The sequence below is a fragment of the Chinchilla lanigera genome, unplaced genomic scaffold (assembly GCF_000276665.1).
Source record: "Chinchilla lanigera isolate Chin_1 unplaced genomic scaffold, ChiLan1.0 scaffold00020, whole genome shotgun sequence".
NCBI classification, from domain to species: domain Eukaryota; kingdom Metazoa; phylum Chordata; class Mammalia; order Rodentia; family Chinchillidae; genus Chinchilla; species Chinchilla lanigera.
In genome coordinates, this window is record NW_004955421.1 from 24,067,434 (window position 1) to 24,088,294 (window position 20,861).

General features: G+C 41.1%; 1 protein-coding gene across 3 annotated transcripts in view; it reads right to left on the reverse strand.

Moving 5' to 3' along the window:
• Itih5 (inter-alpha-trypsin inhibitor heavy chain family, member 5) overlaps nt 1-20,861 on the reverse strand; it is an 82,681-nt gene that overhangs the window by 25,029 nt on the left and 36,791 nt on the right. For all 3 annotated transcript variants that reach the window (XM_005383872.2, XM_013513750.1, XM_013513751.1), the window contains 2 exons: nt 14,242-14,411; nt 13,373-13,489 (listed from right to left, as the gene is read on the reverse strand). In XM_005383872.2, coding sequence (XP_005383929.1) covers nt 13,373-13,489; nt 14,242-14,411 — 287 coding nt within the window. The remainder of the gene's footprint in view (nt 1-13,372; nt 13,490-14,241; nt 14,412-20,861) is intronic.

The window sequence follows — 20,861 nt, forward strand, 5'->3', positions numbered from 1 at the left end:
GAATATTTTTTGAAAAGTAAACATAACTAAATCTCACATGAGTCTTTGTGTTTTGCACAGAGCCCAATTCTGTGTTATCATCTCCCATCAGTTTCTTTTATTATTCTACTTATAACTCAAAAAGCACACTACACTGTATCTCATTTTAACTTCTGGTTCATGTTAAGATTAATTACCTAGTGTTTAGACATTGCTTTAACAAGAGTGTCAAACATTTATCTAATAAATTCATTTTACATTTTTCTAAAAAGTTCCTTTCCAATATTTCTTTGACTCATTAAGCCATATTAGGTACAATCCATTTTTCATATATGATGTGTGAATAGCTCAAGGCTCTTTTGTACTCTCTTCCTGGGAGATTGGTACTCATGAAGATCGACATTCATGGTCAATCCCATACTTCTCACTCTAGCCAACAATATAACCTTATCCTTGGTTGCCTTACCAAGACTATTGCCTGTATGGGTTCTAGGAGGTTGTTCCCAGGAATGACTTCCTGCTCTAACTGGAAGTAAATAAGAGGATGCTGACCAAGAAAAGTTCATCTTTATGTACATATTTCCTTCATAACTGGTGTGCCTCATCCATTGTTTTGACATGCTTATTGATTTCAATGATTGAGTTCTTGGTCTCCAATTTCTGGTCTAAATCCCAATATTTATATTGCTCAGTTGGATTTTGGGTTCTGGAACCCTGCCTCTTTCATTCTACAAATTTTTGTTGTCTGGCTCTCCGACAGCCTTTGACTCATCCAACTTCCCCTAAGCTTGAGTCCTCACATTCCTGTTGCCCTGGCTTACATCTTCCCTGTGGCTCTCCCTGTAAATTCTCAGGATTGTCTTGACAAATATCAAGAACACAAAACACAGAGGTATGAAGAGGCTGTAAAAAAAGGCTCTAAATGCAAAACCAGAGAACAATTATTGTGAAGGACCATCAGGACAGCTCTCCTTGAAGGAAGAGCATTTGTCTCCATTTTGGCTAAACCCGGCCCTGATTCCATGTATTGATATGTACAGAGCTGGCTAGGATATTTCTTTACCCTCTCAATTGGCTTAAAGCAATGCAAATGGATCTAGCTGAGGTGCAGATGTGTAGATGTTAAAGCAATGAGACAGGTCAGTGACACCTCGCCTATAGCTCCCAAGGAGTGTGCGTCAGCTAGGCAGAGTGACGCTGTGCTGTGGCCGAGATTGAGGCTCAAGAAAGAACCCATGTCATCTCAGAGCATCAAGGCTGAAGCACCAACCCCAAAACACAAGACACTTCCTCAAACTGTGTTACGCATAGTACTCTTTCTGCATACCTCCCTCCGCATATTGCACAAGTGCCCTTATGCCTCCTACCTAGTTCAGCTCACAGCACTCACGTACTTCTGGCCATTCTCACAGTCATCCATCCCCAAGCCACTCCCCACTTCACAAACTAATAAAACCCGGGTTTGGTCCTGGGTTGAGGCTTTTGTTCTGGTTAGCCATCGTTCTGACTGGACTTAGGACACCCCTGGCTCCCCACAACTACACATATGTGTTTATCTCTTTGCACTGGAAGTGGTAGATTGGAATTATTTCTTGGAATTCCAATAAGATTTCACTGGGATTATAAATGTGGACTCCTTCAGACCTTGACGGGGGAGAGTCCATAAACTGGTGCCACTGTTTCTCTTTAGGGGTTTCCCAAGTCCATATCTCCAGGCTTGGCTTCTCTTCTAAGCTTTTCCATTGGACACTTCTATCGCTCCAGTGTCACTTCCAACTTATCTGCTGAAAATCTTGTACATAATATTCTTTGTCTCAAATTGGCTCCTTTTTCAGAATTCCATACTGTAGTCATGGTTCCAAGTCTTAAGACTCTTCTCACTGAACTGCTCCCCTGGATCCAGGCAGTGCTACACTGCTGGGTTGTGAACACCTTCTTTGAGGGGCTCGATTTGGGAAATCTTGAGTAGTCTCAACTCGTGTCATGACCCTTCAGGAACTTCTGCTAAGCACCTCTGGGTTGTCACTGAACTCCTTTATAGGAAGGTGATCACAGAGTTTCTTGATTACATGGTTGTGTAAATCTAATCTCCATCCTAAATGTTTATGGTTTTATTTGAGTCCTTTGGTTACAAGGGAAGCCCCCTGCCAAGCCCATAGAGAGCCCAATTCTATGTTATCATCTCACATCAGTCTCTTCTGGTTATTTCACTGAAAGTGTGGTCTTCAAAGGAATCAGCTATGTGCAAGAATCTCATCTCAGGCTCAACTCTCCATCTAGGTGGGCCTATAGTCTCATCTGCTGTTCCTATGACAGTTCTAGAAGCTCACACTTAGGACACAGAGACTGTACCTCTCCTGGGGGGACTAGGTGAATGGTGTCACTGAACCATCTGGAACAATTTTATAATACAAGTGGATTTCTTTGAGGTGGATAAACTTAGGAGGCCAAGTGCTAAGCCCATGAGCAACATGAGCATCTCCAGAGACTGCACTGTACTGTAGCTCCGTGACCTTCTTAGCATGCTCGGAAGCAAGGTCTCTTTGAGTTTCTTCCATCTTCCCACCTCTCTTTCTCCCCAAAGAAGTCTGAGGAATTAGAGTCGCCTTGTTCCAAGGCAGGTCATAGAAACTAGAACTCTTCCCTCCAACCCAGCCCTAAGCCCTAAAGCGTTAGTCAGCTTTCTGTTGTTGTGGCAAAATACATGACACAGATGAAGAGAGGTTGGTTCTGGCTCACGGTTTCAGAGGTTTTAGTCCATGGTCAGCCGACTGCACTGCGTTAGGCTGGCGGCAAGGCAGAAACGTGATGGTGGAAGGAGTGGAGGAAGGAAGCTGCCCACCTTGTGGTGACCAGGAAGCTGTGAAAGAAGGGGAAAGCCAGAGAGGAATGGGCTGGGCACCAGATGTGGATCCGCTCCCCTCAGTGAGGGCCTAGTTCTTATGTCCATCATTCCCAGTAATGCCACCAAATTATGATCTCATCAGTGGATCGACCCACCTGACAAAGCCAGAGCTCTCATGATCTAAACACTTCCCCAAGGCTCCATCAGCTGGCAACTGGGCCTGAACTTCTGATTCAAATCTAAACCGCCAGGCCCTCAGCACTTGCTTCCGCTGTCCTCTTTAACTTTACACTCTGCAGAGAGTACTTCGCTTGCTTACTAAAACCTGTTTCAAGGAATCAAGAGAGTGAGCAAAGTCTCCCAGTTGTCTAGTCCAAAATATGACCCAGTGCTTCAGACTATAACAAATTCATTCCTGTTTCAAGCCTTGCTTCATGTTTTCCCCCAACCAAGAACTTTCGCATTCTTTTCCTGCAGAGAAAACTGCACTCCATCTCCAAGGACTGGTTCCTTCCTATTCTGCCCCCATTATTTTTGCTCTTTCAGCTCTTTCCTCTCCCCAGACTCGCCCCACTCTCTACATGGCAGGAGGATTGGAATGATGTGTGATTGTTCCATGTTTCTTCCCCCCAGAAAAATTCTGAAGTTCGCTATGAAAGTGACTTATTTGAATATCCTTTTTCCCTTTGCCTCCGTGCTATCCCTCTCAGTCTGCATGGATCCTCTGCCCCCTTCTCATGCCCGCCAACTGACTCACTTCTAAGAGACCTTTGAGAGTCACTCAGCCCTGTCCCCTCTGAGAAGTGTTTATTATCCCCACTGCCCTCACCCCACCACATTCTGCAGTGGCTGCGCCTTACAAGTATCTTTGTTATAGAAAGCACTTCATATACAAGTTTTGTCTGGTTTTCTCCTCTGGGCTTCTTGAGAGAAAGGCTCTGTCTAATTTATCTTTAAATCCCTGTGCCTCTCACCTCTCCAGCAGCACACATTCAGTATTTATCTCTTTCTCAGAGAATCTGGAGTCTGGAGTCAAAGCCAAGATGGGAACCTGGGGGAATCAGGTATCTGCACCAAGAGAAGAGGGTGGCTGCACTGTCTGGCATTGGCACCTCTGAGGAATGTTACTCAGGTGCAGTTGAATCAGCCAGCCCAGGCTCTGCAGTCTCCAGAATGATAAAGCTCTCTGATACTCTGATAAGCACTTCCAGGTTTGTTATCTCATTTAATTCTCTTTGACTTATGGTGTTTATCTCATTGTTACTTGTAGCAAAATTTCCTTTCAGTCTCTATCTAGCCCTTACATTGCCAATTCCAATTTGAGATTTGAGTGCAGAATTAGGAAACCAGGAAGGGAAAAAATGGGCTTCTCACAGACAACGGGTCTGCAACCTGAGCAGGTAAAAGTGAACTGTTCAGTTCTCCTTCGCATGATAGCCACGTAGTGCCGACACTCAGAGACAGGTACTCCACATTTCGCAAACATGGTCTCATTCGGCTAGCTCTTAACTGCCTCAACCAAAAAAAGAAAAGTTCTTTTTTTTAATGGGTGCCTCAAAATGATTTAAAATAATCTATATTATCATTGTGCAACAGTGATTTTTTTTCATGAAACTAAAAGTCCAAGTTTTCATTGGTGGTGTTGGACAGAAAATATTTGACCTCTGCCTACAATTTATTACCTCATATTCTGAGTCAAAGACAAAAAGTGCTGTCTTCTCTACCCTGCCCCAAGTCCCGGATCTCTATTTTGTAATATATTTCTGAAACATGCATTTACCAGCAGCAATGTTTTGGCAAGGGAAGCTCCATGGACAGAAGAAATTCTGTCAACTGAAATGACCCTAGTCACATGCCAGTTAGTCATTGTCCGAGATGAGGAGTGAGCCAACTACAGCGCAGGGTCAGAATCCCTACTGCTGCTGTGTTTAACAAATAAAGTTTTATTGGCACACAGCCACATCCACTTCTTTGCATTTTGTGTATGGCTGCTGTTATATTTCACCAATGGAGTTAAGTTGAGTAATTATAACAGAAACCATCTGACTTGCAAAGTTTAAGATATTTACTATCTTAAGAAAGTTTACAGAAAGTTTGGAAATCCCTACTTTAGAAAACCAGAAAGAGGGAAGTAGAACTCTTCTGTTGTGTCCTGGGGCCATGCTTTTAGATTCTTTTAAGTTCCGAGCTATAAGAGGCAACACATGTGCACCCAAGGCATTATATTGGTCTTTATTTGTGCGATAGTCCTATGGTACTTACCTTCCGGTCTCGGGGTGGGGGCCATGAGGTAAGATCTAATTTGGTGGTGTGCTTGCATCTCTCCTCCTTTCTGAGAGTCTCCATTTGTTCTGAGAGCTCTTTTCCCCTAATGAGACTGTAAGTGCTTTAAGCCCTTCTAGATTCCCCTGCTCTTGCCTACCATGCTCCCTGACTGCCCAGGGAACTCCAGATTGCGTGCTTTGATAACCATCACCTAAAAGCCACATTCTCCATATCTTAACATCTTTCCGGAATCCTCTCTTTCACAATAGGTAGGCCCACTCTACATGCTGTTGAAGAGGAAGACCAGAATGTTCCCCACACTGGACATCACTGGGCTTCACAATCACGCACCTTGTCACTCTGTACATCTGTCATCTCATCTGTCTAACCCAAATTATAAAAAAGAGTGAAGTCTGTGTCTCTGTACATGCCCCTGTGTGCCTAATGTTGAACACTAAAATGCTGCTCACTAATTTATGGATTGGAGCAGACCAGCTCCATTAATTTTTTACAACCTCCAGCCACCGGCAGAAGCCTTGAGGCAGGTTCTATGTGCACTCACCTGAGACACACAGCTTTCTGCATCACATTACTTAGTGACAAGAACCGTAGAGCTTCAAAGTTTGAGCGGCGCTCTGAAATTAGGTTATCATCCATGTCCAATGTTACAGTCAGGCGCTTTAGGGTACGGTTGGTGCAGGCTTGAATCCTCATTTCTACTCATAACACTGTTGCATCACCTTCCCGCCTACCATCCTCTCATCTATAAAACGGAGATGGTAATGTCTACTTCACGGATTGCTTAAAGATGAAACACAGGGCTGGGAATCTGGCTCAGTGGTAGAGCTCTTGCCTTACGTGCACAAGGCCCTGGGTTCAATTCCCAGCACCACATACACAAAAAAATGAAACACAAAAATGTACACAAAACCCTCTGAGTGCTTGGCAAGTACTTATCATTGAAGGGTATTTAGTGTACCTTAAAAAAAACACAGGATAAATTTATTGTTCATGTGCTGGCAATTTCGCAACAAATGTTATTACCTTCTATGGATTAGGTGTTGCGTTAAAAGCTGTGATACAAACTAATGCTCAAAACCATGATGCCACCAACCCTATGGAGTTTACAAAGCTATCCACCTGCAAGGCTATACAGAAAATGTCCAAACTGCTCCGAGGAGACCAGTTTTGGACAGCAAAGAAGAAACGGCACTCTCGAGCATAAAACAAGTCCATGAATGAAGTGTGCATAACACACATATCTCGATTCTCTTCTCCTCCAAGTCACACTCATCTTGCCGAGGCAGTGGCAAGTACAGTATGCTTGCTCTTTACCCTCTAATGTTGCTGACCAAGTGGAGAGAGAAGACAAACTTCCAGAAGCCATCTGGAAGACTAAGGTTGGCACAGAATGGCTCAGAGTGCACAGCGAGCTTGGAGAAACGTGCCACAGGAAATACACCTGCGAAGTGATCCGTGTGTCACTGCTTGGCTGCCAGAGCTCTCCTTGCCAATCGTTTTAGTGTGAAGATGAAAGTGGTACACCTAACTATATAGATTAGGGAAAAGAAAGAGAAGGAAGTGTGGACTTTAGTCAAGAAAAAACATTTAGTAGACAGCAGATCATCCTTGGTGTTCCCAAGGACATACATGTTTGCAAATGCCTACGCTTTCAATATGCAACTAGCAAGAAAAAAGCTTACAGGTAGACTTTTTACCCTGCTTTTTATCACATTTTACCCCCTCCTTTTTTTTCCTCTTCTCAACTCCCACTCTCCTTTTTTTACAAACTCAAGTTGGGAGGCAGAAATCCTGCCCCACGCAGCCCCAGAGCCACGGTTTAGCATGCTCACCTGCAGAGAAGCCTGTAGGAGGGAAACAACTCGGCCAAAAGCCAACAACCAGCAGGAGGCTGTTGCTCTCCCAGGCTGGAGAAGCCCCGGCTCCCAGAGCCGCATTCCCACTGGAGCAGAACCAGAAAATGTCAGCTGCACACAGCTTCAGAGGCTCCGGAGGCTGATACACCCCTCACTACATATGCATTTTAAGATTGAAGGAGTTCTATAATTCTTTATAAATCAATTGTTTAAGTCATTACTAAAAACCACAGGCCCGACTCTGATAAACACAGTACAGCCATTAATTTCCATCAAAGATGAGGAAAGCCTAAATGCCCAGAATCACAGTGAATGATTCTTAGTAGAATCCAAGTGGACCTGTGACAAATGCCGCATGGCCCTGTGCTTGTGGTCATTGTCGCCTTCACTAATAGACCCAGCATCCCATTTGAGTCTCCACAAACAGCCAGCTGAGACTCATTTAGTGCCCTGGCCTTCGAGAAGCTGTGAACTGCTGAAACAGTCAGCAGTTTTCAAACGCGCTCAGGGCAGCAAGGGGCTTTAGAAATTGCTCAGACATGTGTTTGGCTGGCGAGGGTGATTCTCCTGGAAAGAGGCCATGCTGGAGCGGAGGCCAGCAGAGAGCATGCCAGACTGTCACTGACTGGGAAAGAATGGGATTTCCATGTCCAGGAATGAAGGAAGAAGGGAGAAGAACAAGTGGCCTGATGTCTGTCACTGCCTTGCTCCTGCATAAAGCAAGGAAGCCCCAGCCTCCACAGGGCAGCCTTCTCAGCTGGGTTTTGATGTGTGAACCAGCACCAATCTTGCATCTATTTGCACCTTGTTCAGCTGCACAGGAGAGGGCTGCTTTACTGCCTCATGGCTTCTACAACTCCACAGCATCATGGCTTTTAGTTCGCGGGTTTCAGAGGCAGAGCTGGGACTGAAGCCAGGCCCCTACCATCTATTATTAGCCAAGCTGTCTGCCTTTGCAAACCCTCAGTTTTGCCATCAGTAAAATAGGGATGACTATAATCGAATGGCTAGAAAGATTAAATATACCCTTATTATATAACTCATATAATACTATTAACATCATAAATAGCACACTGAAAATGCTCTATGCTATATTGTTAAGAAGTGCTCACATTGTTAGGTAGAGTTATGAGTTCCTGATTCAAATTTATTGAATTCATTGCTTATCTCTGTACAATTTGAAGCCAGATTTTTGTGTCTGGGGTTACCTGGTAAGAAGAATCATGATCATTGTCTGGTCAGAAATGGAAGGTTCTCATGCACTGGAATGGACTAGGTTTGGGGTTGAACCTGAAGTGACTCAGATACCCAAAGATGTGAGTCGTTCGAGTTGCCGTAACCTTTGGGCTGATGGCCTATGAGTGAAGATGCAGTGGATCTGACCAAGCACTTTAGCATTTCTTAATAATCTATTGGGAAGAAATCTAAATATTATAATAGTGTTCACTTCTACATTGCCTACTGTTGAAAGTGTCATAAGTAATTCACATGATTTACAGTTTGAAACTATAAAAATAAAAGTAGTTTTTTCACTTGTATTTCTTTAATTAGTATTACATTTGGCCTTTTTTCATAAGTTTATTGAATCTTCTTATTTCTTCACTGTGGATTGCTTCATATTTTTTGTTCATTTTCTAACGCAGGATTAACTTATTGATCTTGAACACCTCCTTATATAGTAATGATAAATTATCTCTTTCCTTCATAGAATTTTCCAGCCTTTTATTGACTTTTATTTTTTAAATTTAAAACAGCATTTCAAATTTTATATAGCTAAAATTATTGATTTTTCTTTTTGTAATTACTTTCACTTTTTGCTTATAGGCTCAAATAATTTCCCCTTCATTCAAAACTAGCTAAATATGTGTGTATATTTCTTTATAGATCTTTGAGTCTGGTCAATCTTTTTAACCCTTAGTGCAGGTAAAATTCCTCCTGTGGTAACAGACTTCAATGTTGTGAATCAGTACAGTCTTTCTGGAAGAATTTTTTTGTAATTTATCAAAACTTACAAATGAAGTTGGTATTCCGTGCCCCAGTGATCCCATTTATAAGAATCTAACTTAAGTAAACAAATGGATGTTTTATGAAGGTTTTCTACAGAGAAATAGTCATCTCAATGCTGCGTGCAATGGCAAAAAATCAGAATAACTTAAAAGTCCGTCATGGACGGCGTGAGTAAATGTTCCACAGCTCTATCCTCCCATTAGCCATTCAAATTTAAATTTATTTAAATTAAATTAAAGAGTCGATTCGTTGATTGCAGCAGCTACATGTCAAGTGTTCAGTGGACTAGTGGCTGCCATGTTGGACGGCGCAGGTCAGAACACTGTCATCCTTACAGAAGCTTCTGTTAGGGGGTGCTGCTCCGTGGCAACTAAAATCAGGATTTAAAGGAATCCTTCACTACATATATTCTTGATATGACGTAAATAAAAACATCAGGACAAAAAATATGTGATGGTAATAGAAATCAATGCTATTTGTGGTAAATTTAATCATCAGTATCTTTATATTATGTTTGTTCAAGGGAAACATAAACCCTGCATTTATTAATTATTTAAAAGACAGAGGAAGGGAGAGAAAAGAAATAGAGAAGGAAAGCAAAGGAAGGAAAGAGGATGGAAAGAAGGAAGGAAAAAGGAAGACAAGCAAGAAGGATGGAAGGGAAAGAAAGGAAAGAAAATATGAAAACATAAAGGGGATACATATGGGAATCTAACATATGACAAATACCTAGTAACCATTCATTATTTCAAAATCTAGGTGGGACTGCCATGTAGGTTATATGTAAAACCTAATGAATACAGTATTCTGTGGTAAAGAAAGGCCTCAGAGAAGTCATGCTTACCCTCTGCCAACATCTATAATCTAGACACCAAAGTCAGAAAAACAGTTTGGTCAACAGATGGTACTTAAGAACTTAATATACAGAAAGCTCATATCTTTATAAAGCACTTCGTAAATCTAGAACAGCTATGAGATCTCTCAAATATTAATAAGTAGTCCACTGCTATCAAGGTACGCTTCACTTGGCTGTGATTTAAACTTTGAGAAAAACATGAGAAACCTACAGGCATTTTGGAATCAGCCTTTCACTGAGAACAACTCATAAAGCCAAAGAAAACGTATATATTTTTTAAATCTTGAAAGTACCAGAGAGTTAACAAAACAGTGTGGAAAAGGTCTAGGATAAGATGAAAATTTAAAGAAATAAGCTCAGCATTTGAGATCAGTTTCTTCTAAAAGATGTTTGTCAAAGCCAAAGAGGTTTCAGAGCCTGAGCATCATTTTTGTGACTTTGGGTGCCAAAAGTTTAAGTCCAGAGTCCACCATGGGTGGATGCTCTGGCAAACCTTGTGTATTTTGTTGAAAACAGAAATATACCAGCACTTGAAAGCACTACAAATCAGCTTGGAGACATCTGGGCTACAGAGAAAACACTGAAGCCCTGAAAATGAACTAACATGATCCCAGATTTTAATTTTCCCAGGTATCCAACACAAACAAACCAAAACTTTAGATGACTACCCCGTTATTCCAGGCCTCAAGCTGTTTCCACAAATTTTCAAGTACAGTGTCAATTATGCAAGCAAAAGTATCTGTCCACACCAGAAGAGAAGGCAAGAGATTATAAGTACAGCTCCTAAAAATTCCCCAAAATTGGAATTTATGAGACAGAGACTTTAAAATAACTACGATGGACGGAGGAAGGAAAAGGCGATGGAAAAAAAAGAATTGAAGAAACGAATGGATGATACAACAAGCACTGTTAATTTCCTACCACTTTGTTTGTAACTCTGTATTGTTTATACTGTTCTTTTGCTATTTTGTAAAGGGTTGTCTGTCTGTTAATGCTTTCCCCTTTTATTTTTAAAATAAAAAAATAAAAAAATGGAAATAGAGCTTTCGCAAATGGGAAGGGGACAAAGAGTTGGAAGGAACAGGAGGGATGGGAAATGTAGAAGATGAAAAAAGAATTTTTGTTATGTACATATTATATATATGTACATGTTATATATATACATACATGTTATACATGTACCATCTCCCCACAAAACTGTAATCATTGTATACTGCAAACATGTACTAATAAAATGTAAATAAAATAACCATGTTACTGTACTCAAGAAAATAAAAATCATTATCAAAAAAGTTTATATTATTTATAAAACAAAATGACAGAGCAGATATGAAAAAGAATCAGACAGAATTTCTAGAAATACCAAGTACAATAAATTAAATAACTCTGGGTAAGTCTAACAACAGACTAGACATCTAGAGAGAACAGTTGTGAGCTGGAAGATAGCTTTGGAGGAAGGCATGGAAAACAGTCAGAATATAGAGAAGGGAGCATGGAAAACCAGGAATAGAAAGAGGCTCTAATACTGGGGTCACACAAGATAAAGCAATTTCAGAGACTATGGCTGAGTATGCTTAGGAATTTCCAAATTCATACAAGCCTACTGCAGATTTCAGGCAGAATAAATAAGAATAAATCCATGCTTAGAACCATCATCCTAAAGCTACTAAAAAATAAATAAATAAAGACAAAGTGGAAAAATTTTTAAATAATAGCCAAAATAAAAACACCCCTCAGAGAAACAGCAGTTAAAACTTTTACTGACTTTTCAATAGTAACAATGGAAGCTAGTGACACTGGAAGCCAACCTAGAATTCCATATCCAGTAAAATATCTTTAAAGAGTGAAGTAAACAGTCTTTTTTTTTTTTCAGATAAATGAAACTAGGAAAATTCTTTACAATGCACCCACAATTTAAAAGACTTTTAACAATATTACTGGTGTTCTTCCTCCAAAAGAACAGAAAGTCAGAGGTGCAGGCTGGAGAGAAGAGCAATAAAAATGCAGGAGCTGGCAAACTGGACTTAGACAAAAATGTGATGTTGAAGAGCTATAAGGACGTGTTTTAGAGGTGAGGCTCTCTTCTGCCTATATTAATTAGAAATGATACTTAGCTATATTCTGATAGAAAAGTTAATCTTCACATCCCATTTTGGAATGTACATTTTTGTTGTTTGGGGGTAAAGGCAAAAAAAAATTAATAAAATTTACTACATGATTTAAAAGGTATAAATAATCAAAGACCTGGGCCAGTGGTATAGCTCAGTGGCACAGTGTCTGCCTGGCAAGCGCAAGGTCCTGAGTTCAATTCCCAGTACCAAAAAATAAATAAATAAATAAATAAATTTTAAAAAATAAATTAAAAAATAAAAGAACTCATTTACACCATAATAGACTGAGATAAAGTACAATAATTACTAGCTAGAACAAGGTTTAGCCGAAGCAGGTGGCAGAGAGGATTCTCTTGAGCTTTGAGACAGTATCTTATTCTATGCATGCATCACTAACTGAAAAAATAGATAATGAATTTAAAGCTGAAGGACCTCAGTGGCTGATGAATTTATAAGTATTGATCATCTGGCAACAGTAGTGCTCAATTTACGTTATGTTAGGATTTAGAAATAAAATATTCCCCAACTGTCTCATGGGTTTGAAAGGTGATTGGATCATGGCAGCATTATGGCTGCCATGCTGTTAGGAGGTGGAGTCTGATTGGAGGTGGATCATTGGGGGTGCGGCCTGGAAGGGTATATTATCATCCCTGGCTCCTCCCTTCTCTGTCTACTTCCTACTGCCATGGCATGAGCACATTTTCTTCTACCATGCCCTCTTCCACCCTGTCTGTCACAGAGCCAGGCAACCACAGACTGAAACCAAGAGCTAAAATAACCTTCTTCAAGTTGCAGGTGTGAGATCCTGCGTCTCCGCGACATGAAAGCCAGGACATTGTGTGAGTTGAGAATATAGCGCAAATGCTAAATTCTAATATTTATGATGCCAGAGTAAGAAAAGGAATTACCTAAAGGTAATGGTTTGTAAAATATGTAAATAGTTGTATTTTCAGGATAATTTAACTTTTTCATCCGGGATTACATGTCCCCTTAATGTCCCTTCCAGCCCTGTACTTTTGAGACTCATTGCAAATTCTGTGAGAATTCTTTATTCTAAGGATATGCCAAGGGAGCTTCCAAGGATTCTACTCCATTGTTCTCAAAGGAAGCACCACTGAACAGAACTATTCTGCCAACAGTGGTACTGAGTGGCCATCTCACTGCATTGCTCCTGTCTCACTCACTTCATCCACTCTGCCAGTGCCCTGAATGTCAAAGGATTTCTGTACCCTATTGCCCTGCTCTCTGAAAACCACCACAGTAAAACATAGTTTATATCCATGACATTAGTGGATCCGTTCAGGAATGCTCTTTGTCGGTAGGAATAGCCGGGTAAGTGGGCACTGACATCAAGTGCACTTTATTCACAAGGCTGATCGTTGTCCCTGGCAAGATTGAGAGAGGAAAAACCGGGCAGTTGACACTCACTCACCTGCTGGAGCTTGGTTCCTACCATAGAGGCACTGGTATCAAGCACAAAGACCACATTCTTGGGTAAAGGAGGAAGGTCTTTAGGAGCAAAGTAATGCACAAAATAACCGTTTAGAACCTGGTGGAGGAAAAATCAAGTAAAAATGGAGGAAAATTACCTAGGAATTTCTAGAGCTCAATGACAGCATGAAACAGTCTAAGGTCACAACATCTATGGTCCTGATCCCCCAAAAGAACTAGTTGCTAGCCTTTATTGGAAAAGAATCATCATTTTAAATTCTATTCTTTGTGAGCTGGAGGTGCAGCTCGGTAGTAGACAGTTTGTCTAACACATACAAGGCCCTAGGTTGGATCTCTCAGCACTTAAAAAAAATTACTGATCATAATAATCAGTTCAGCTTTAATTTTTTTCCATCCCCTCTGACCTTTCTACTTGACAGTCCTGCTTCCTGTAGTGTTTAGTTTTTACCAAGCATCTTACCCGTTGAGACACTGAGGTTGTCTATATTCTAGATACACATTAATACAGTTTAAAATTCTTACCCTGTCTCTACAGCAATAAAACCTAAAGGGAAAATAAGTTATGGAACAGTTTCTTTTAATTAAAAGGGAAGATGAACTAAAATTCTAACCTCATCTAAAACACCAGAGGGAAAAATTATATTATTTGCTGTGCAGATTAATGAAGCAGGAAATAGGTATTCTCAACTTCCAGCAAGAGTATCACTAGTCTCTTTGAAGACATATTTTGGGTTAAAACATTTACTAAGAACCAGAAAGATCTTTTACTTTTAGGTAAGTGTTGGAGTCAACAGTTCTGAATCTAAAGAAAAGTCTGAAACCTTAAAACAGCAACACAGAATCTGTTACCTGGATGTCCCCAATCCTCTGTTCCCTCTTGACGTCATACCGAATGATAAAATCTCCCAAAATTCCATTCTGGGCAATCTTGGCTTGCTGTACCACACTAGGCTTAAAAACCACTTTGGCAAAAGTTTCATTTTGGTTGATAACAGTAGAAGGAGGAGGCCCCGAATCGTCTGCAAAGAAGACATAAACATAATTACTGAGTGAACCTATATTTTTCTTTAAAACAACATTTTTGCATAGACACAAAGGGTTGAACTCCATCTTGTTGCAGGTTTCCAGTTCCTACGATCTTCTGAGACTGTGTACTGTTAATGTATCACAGTGAGAGAGATATCTTATCATCTAATTAACCTGACACCTCCTTTGTAATCTTCTCATGAAAATCTTTGAAACGCAAACATAGAAAGATAGCAAAATGAACCCCTCATTTTGAACGTATGCATCACTCATCTTTAACAGCTTTACATTTTGCTGATCATTTGTATCTAGTCTGAAGTCACTAGTTTTTTCTAGAGTATTTTAAAACAAATCTCAGACATCATATTTCACCCACAAATACTTCAGTATGTGTCTCTACCTATAAGAACTTTTTTCTACCTTAACCACAAAACCATTATCATAAGTAACAAAATTAATGTACAATGCCTTACTATCGTCTAATAATCAGAATTTACTTAGATTTCCATGATTCTCTAAAGAATGTCACACATGGATGATTGGCTTGAATCAGGATAAAACAAAGTCTTCACATCACACTGGGTGTATATTTCTCAGGTCTCTTCATCCGTACATGTCCCTCCCTTCTACCCTTTTCTAGTACTATTTATGTGTTGGCAAACACTGTTTATTTCTGTGGAATTTCTCACATACTACATAAACATTGTGTCCTTTAACTTAGTCCTCTCTTCTGATGATTTCCAAGCTTGGATGACATTTTAATATTACGAGAAGCAGTTAAAAAAAAAAAATACCAATGCCAGGCTGGGAATATAGCTCAGCAGCACAGCGGCTGCCTGGCAAGCACAAGGTCCTGAGTTCAATTCCAGATACTCCCCCCACCCCACAAAAAAAATACCAATGCGCAAGCCCAGAGATTCTCCTTTAAGTGATCTGAGACACAGCCAGGGCATTAGGACTTTGAGAAATTCTCCATGTGGTTATAATGTATAGTTAATGTTGAGAACCACAGCTCAGTGCCCTGTATTTACTGGTGCTCCGGAGGTCAAAGCCAGAAGACTGGTTAGGTTAGGTCCAGTGCTTTTGAGCTGCTTCTTTAGTGATAAACCCTCACAGAGTACCTCATTGGAGATGCTGAATACTTTCTACTCTACCATTAGAAAGTACATAAGATCTCATTGTCTACTTTTAGTGATGAAAGTACTGATAGCATGCAAATGTTGTTGGCCTGATCCTTCCCCACTACAAAGTCGATTTTTCACTTAATAATTTAACTCATTCTTAATGAATGCTAGGTCCTCTATTTCATTAAACTTGCAAGATGATGACTTCAAGTTTTATCAGTCCTTCCTTTTGGAATTATCCCATAAAGAAAACCTTTCCCTCGTCAATCATTTGGTTGGTCTAACATACTGTTTGCCCAGAAAGCTTACGGCTCTCTAAAGGAAGAGAAACTCCCAAGGCAATCATCCCTAAATGAACCTCAAGATATAAATTAGAGTTACAGAAATGATATCAGATAAATGGATTTTATGTGATTTACAATAAAGCTAGTGTAATGGTAGATCAAGCAAAGGGGGCCCAATTTTTAAATTCTTAACTTTATTTCCTAAAGACAGAAATTTAGCAGACAATTCACCTTTATAAATCCAAATGACACCAGTTTATGTACTAGCAATAAAAATCCCAATTCTATGGCCTGCATGCATCATAAAGAAAATGAAAATAAAAGTAGGGGCTAGGGATTTAGATCAGCAGCACAGCACCTGCCTGGCAAGCACGAGGTTGTGAGTTCGATTCCTGGTACCAGAAAAAAACCAAAACCAAAAAAAGAAAAGAAAAGCAAATGTTCTTAATCATAAGTATATATGGAGGGTTTTATCCAGATACTGAATCAAAGCCAGGCTTCAAACCACTGCAGAGCATCTAATGCTCTCCCTAAGTCTTTTCAAACTGTTAGCATGGTGGAGGCTAACTAGTAGTCTGTAATTAGCAGAATAAAAAAGGAATGAGGCATTAGTGAACCCAGGATTTTGTATTTAAGGATAAACTTCCCTCTGCCAAGGGTTTAGTTGGCACTAAAATCAAAGGAAGTTTAAATATTTCCTTCAACAGAACCGTTATTTTTTAGAGACAATCTAGGTGTAACCTTAATAGGTAGCATGTATCCATGCGGCTACATGGATTCTTCTACAATTTGTACTTAATACAGGCAGGAATTTGGGAAGTGATCAGAGAGCTTGCAAAGTTGGAGGTCTTATTTTTGTAGAAAAACAGCCATATATAAGGTAATATGCCTCCAACCACTCACCCAAAGGAGAAGGGAAAAGTGAGATGGAGCATTGACAATGTCAGTATGTAGCACTAAAGGAGCTTTAGAACCGCCAGACAAGGGGCAGGAAATGGGGCTGACAATGCAAAGGTCCTTGCAAACAGGAAACTGTAGTTCTCTGCGGTCACCTCACACTGCTGGTTATCAGTGAAGCGCCGTGAAAGAGAGACAGCATCACACATCAGCTGAGAACTCGGGATCATGAGTCAGGAGGACCTGAGTTTAAACTGTGATTCTCTCTTCTTAGCTGTGAGACCTTGGGCAAGTTACTGAGCTTTGGCTTTCTCATCTGTAAAACGGAAATAGTACTAATCACACACTACTGAGAAGATTCGGTGCAGAAGTACTTAGCACCATGCTGCTTCGCAGTAAGCAGCTACACTAGCTCATATTATTGCCCACCTTAAATATGTACAAAATTAAAAGTAAGACTACAAAATATGTTAAAGTTAGGGTAACGCATGGCTATAAAAGTGAAAGTGTTACTACTGCTACTTACAACACCGTTCAATCTCACAGTCATTTTGAATAAAAACATCAGATGCAAAAGAGCATATTCTCTGTGCTTCTATGTACACCAAGTTTAAAAGCAAGCACTTTGCACCCAAACAACTGAAGTGGAGCAATGGTTCCTCGTGAGGTGGGTACTGCCTGAGAAAGAACACAGAGGAACAGGGCATGGTAACTCACACGTGCAATCCTAGCACTCTGAGAGGCTGAAGCAGGAGGCTCTCAAGCTCAAGCACAGCCTGGGCAATTTAGCAACTTGGTGAGACCTGGTCTTAAAACGTAAAAGAAAAATTACTTTCAGAAGCTGGAGATGCAGCTCAGTATAAAGGCTCTGGGTACCACAGTGTCCCCCACCATAGACCCACAACTGAACATTTTGGAATAGCCTGTGTCTGATGTGGAAGGTAGTTGTATAGGTGTAAATATATGTAAATACTCATCATGCTGTGTACATAAAGCTTAAGCACTTTTATTTTACACATTACAATTTTTAGAAAAAATTAAGCTTGGGAGTTGGACAGCAGAATACACCAAACAGGAGCGCTCGCTCTGGCACAGAACATAAAAGTATAATTTGCCGCACAGACCCCCAGCTGCATTCTTCCTTGGAATAAATGTGTTTGCAGAGGCATTTATATGGGGATTAGGTGGATCCCAAATAATTCCAGCTGGCAGGATCAGGACCAGGGATAGAGTTCCTGGGAAGCACTTGTCAGCGCAGTTTCAGGTTCTGTTGGCCCGGGCTGCTTTCACAGCACCTCATTACAAGCGTCCGAGCAAACCTGGGAACAGTCGTCTGCAGAGGTGGTGCAGAGCGGGCCTCACAGGGTGACCTGGGACCAGCAGTGGCAGCGTCCCTGAGAACTCGCCAGAAACACCAATTCTCAGGCTGACCTAGAAACTCTGAATCAGAAACCCCCAGGGCTGGAGCTGGGCAATGTGTATTTTAATAAGTGCTCCAGGTGATTCTGGTTTCTGCCTGCAGAATGTGGGCATGCTGCCTTATGCACCATTCAGGTGCCTTACCTAGAGAAAGTGGTCAATAAATTTGTGGTGTGTAACTAGGCAACACTTAGATTATCTCTAAAATCCCACAACAATCAGATTTGATTCTGTTTATACTGCCAGTATGTACCTACTTTGTCTGGCTTCAAGTCTCACTCATGAAAATGCTTTTTACAAGCTCCCTGAATTAATACATTCATGGCCAAAAGAAAGCACTGAATATTAAAAAGCATAATTTCTCTCTTCATAATACATTTGACTAGGCTCTTTGATATGGACTATGAGAAGGGATAGTGTATTATTATTCTGGTTTCCGATTGCCTTGGGTGTTTGTTCGTTCATGATGAAAATTCATGAGGTTCATCTAAATGGGCTCATTTTATGGGCCCAAAGAGTGGGTTGATTCGCAATTTGGTTGCTCCCTGAGAAGCCTAGCCCCTTACGGCTTCCACCCATTAAGCACCAGGCGGTGAAAGTGACCGAACGAATTTTCCACTACCGACTAAAAAGAAAAAATCTACAGAGAACAATTCCAGAGAAATGTGCCCAGAAAATAAAACCTTCTTTTTATTAGAAGACAAAAGATTATTCGCAACTTAGGTTAGCACAGACTGCTTCGTAGCTACTGACCAAAGTTCTGCAGCAGAACAATCTTGTGTCACTTTCCTGTGGCCTGGGACACACACTGTCAATCACCACACAGTATCTCATGGGCACAGTGAGCCGGATCGGCAGGCTGCAGAGTCAGGGATGTGTCCAAAGACAACGGACAGGGCAAGGGGAGTTCGGGCCGGCTGGAGGAAAGGACACGTCTGACTTACTTTTCTAAAGAGAGCCCTTGCCCTTCTCCTCCTTTGGTTTCCTCTCCTCGTGGCCCCCTTGGTTAGCGGAGGTGTGAACTGCGGAGATTGCTGCAGTTGGGGGCCGCTGACTCTTCCCATGCCGTCTTCCTGCTTTTGTTCAAGTGCTGATGGTGTCACCCAGGCAAAGCCCGGGTCCCACCACCCCTCCCAAGTGCTGTCTCCGCCCACTGGCTCTTCCCACCAGTGCTCCACCAGTGCTCCCAGCAGGCACACTTCCTGGCTGTAGCCCAGCCTTGGAGCGAGAAGCTAGGTGTTACCTTTGGAAGCCACGTAACACCGAAGAAAATGGGCTCCAGAGTGTGACAGACTCAAAATGGCTGGCTTAATAGTTCTGACCTCCAGCTCCACATCTGTGAAATGGGAACAGCCCCACAATCACAGGATTATTGTCAGGACCAAGAGAGATCACATATGCAAGGTGCTGAGCTCGAGCCTGGTGCATAATAACTGCTCGATCCATCTCAGACTGCATCCTTCTCCTCCTCTGAAATTACTTCTTGTGCTCTTTGTCCATTGTAAAGGCAATTTAGGAGGGAAAATCACTCTTTGATAACACATGGTTTATATTTTGTAATAACCGTTCATAGAGAGTTTGGAAAAACCAATCATTATTTGGAAAGGACAGACACATAATGAACACTCACAGAAGGGAATTTAAGAATGTTTCTATATAAAGAGCAATCTCTATAAAATGTAGTGGAGGTAGTCCCTGCCCAAGAGCCCCCTGAAATGGCATGCAGAGTTGCATGTGGGGAAGCATATGTACACTTTTTTCTGAAGACAGGATCCATAACTTTCACTACATTCTCTAAGAAGTCTAAACTAAGTTAAGAACCACACCTATAAGGGCTATTAAATATTGATCTATTTGATTCTATATTGTAATGACAAAGTGCTTATATATATATATATATGTGTACATATATATATATAGAGAGAGAGAGAGAGAGAACATATAAAGCTGACTTTTTTTTTTTTTTTGTACCAGGAATCAAACTCAGGACCTTGTGCTTGCCAGGCAGGTGCTTATGCCACTGAGCTATATCCCCAGCCTGAGAGAACATAAAGATTAGAGAAAACAAACTTATGTCCTACAGCATGCATGTTATTTAAATAAACATTCTCCTCCTAGACAACCACACAGGGGAGAAAAGGAAACCAATTGCTAAGTAGAATATTGAAAGGCTAAAAAAGCTTTAAGCGCCTAGAACCATGCTCAAGCCTGTGGGGCCACGGACCCTGGCCTCCGCTTCCTGTGGGCCTTGGGTTTGGAGAAAGAAAAGCCACCCACACGGGGGCTTCACAGAAGGATTTCCAAGCAGACACTGCCTGCTCATTTCCTCTTACAGGAACCCTGGGTTGTCTGTGTTCACTCGTGTAATCTGCTCAGCTGGGATCCAAAGACACACTTCCTTAAATTCAAGGCAGCCCAAGGCACTGTGAAGGACGGGGCAAGCACCCCTTGGAGGCCGCGGTGAAGACAAAATTAACGCAAGCCAGCAGGCCGTGAAAGAGAAACTCGTAGAAGCGAGGCAGTGAGAAGAGAGGACTCGGTGACTTTACAGGCCTCTTATGATAGATAGTTTTCATTCTGAAAAGAGCTTTTCTGCCTCGTATTATTTGGAAAAGAGCATCATATAGGTACGATAGCAGCATCACAGTACATTTACAAATTCATAGCTGAAGGGGTTCAAATTCAACTCTGTTGTCTTACAGTTGTTTGACAAGTTTCC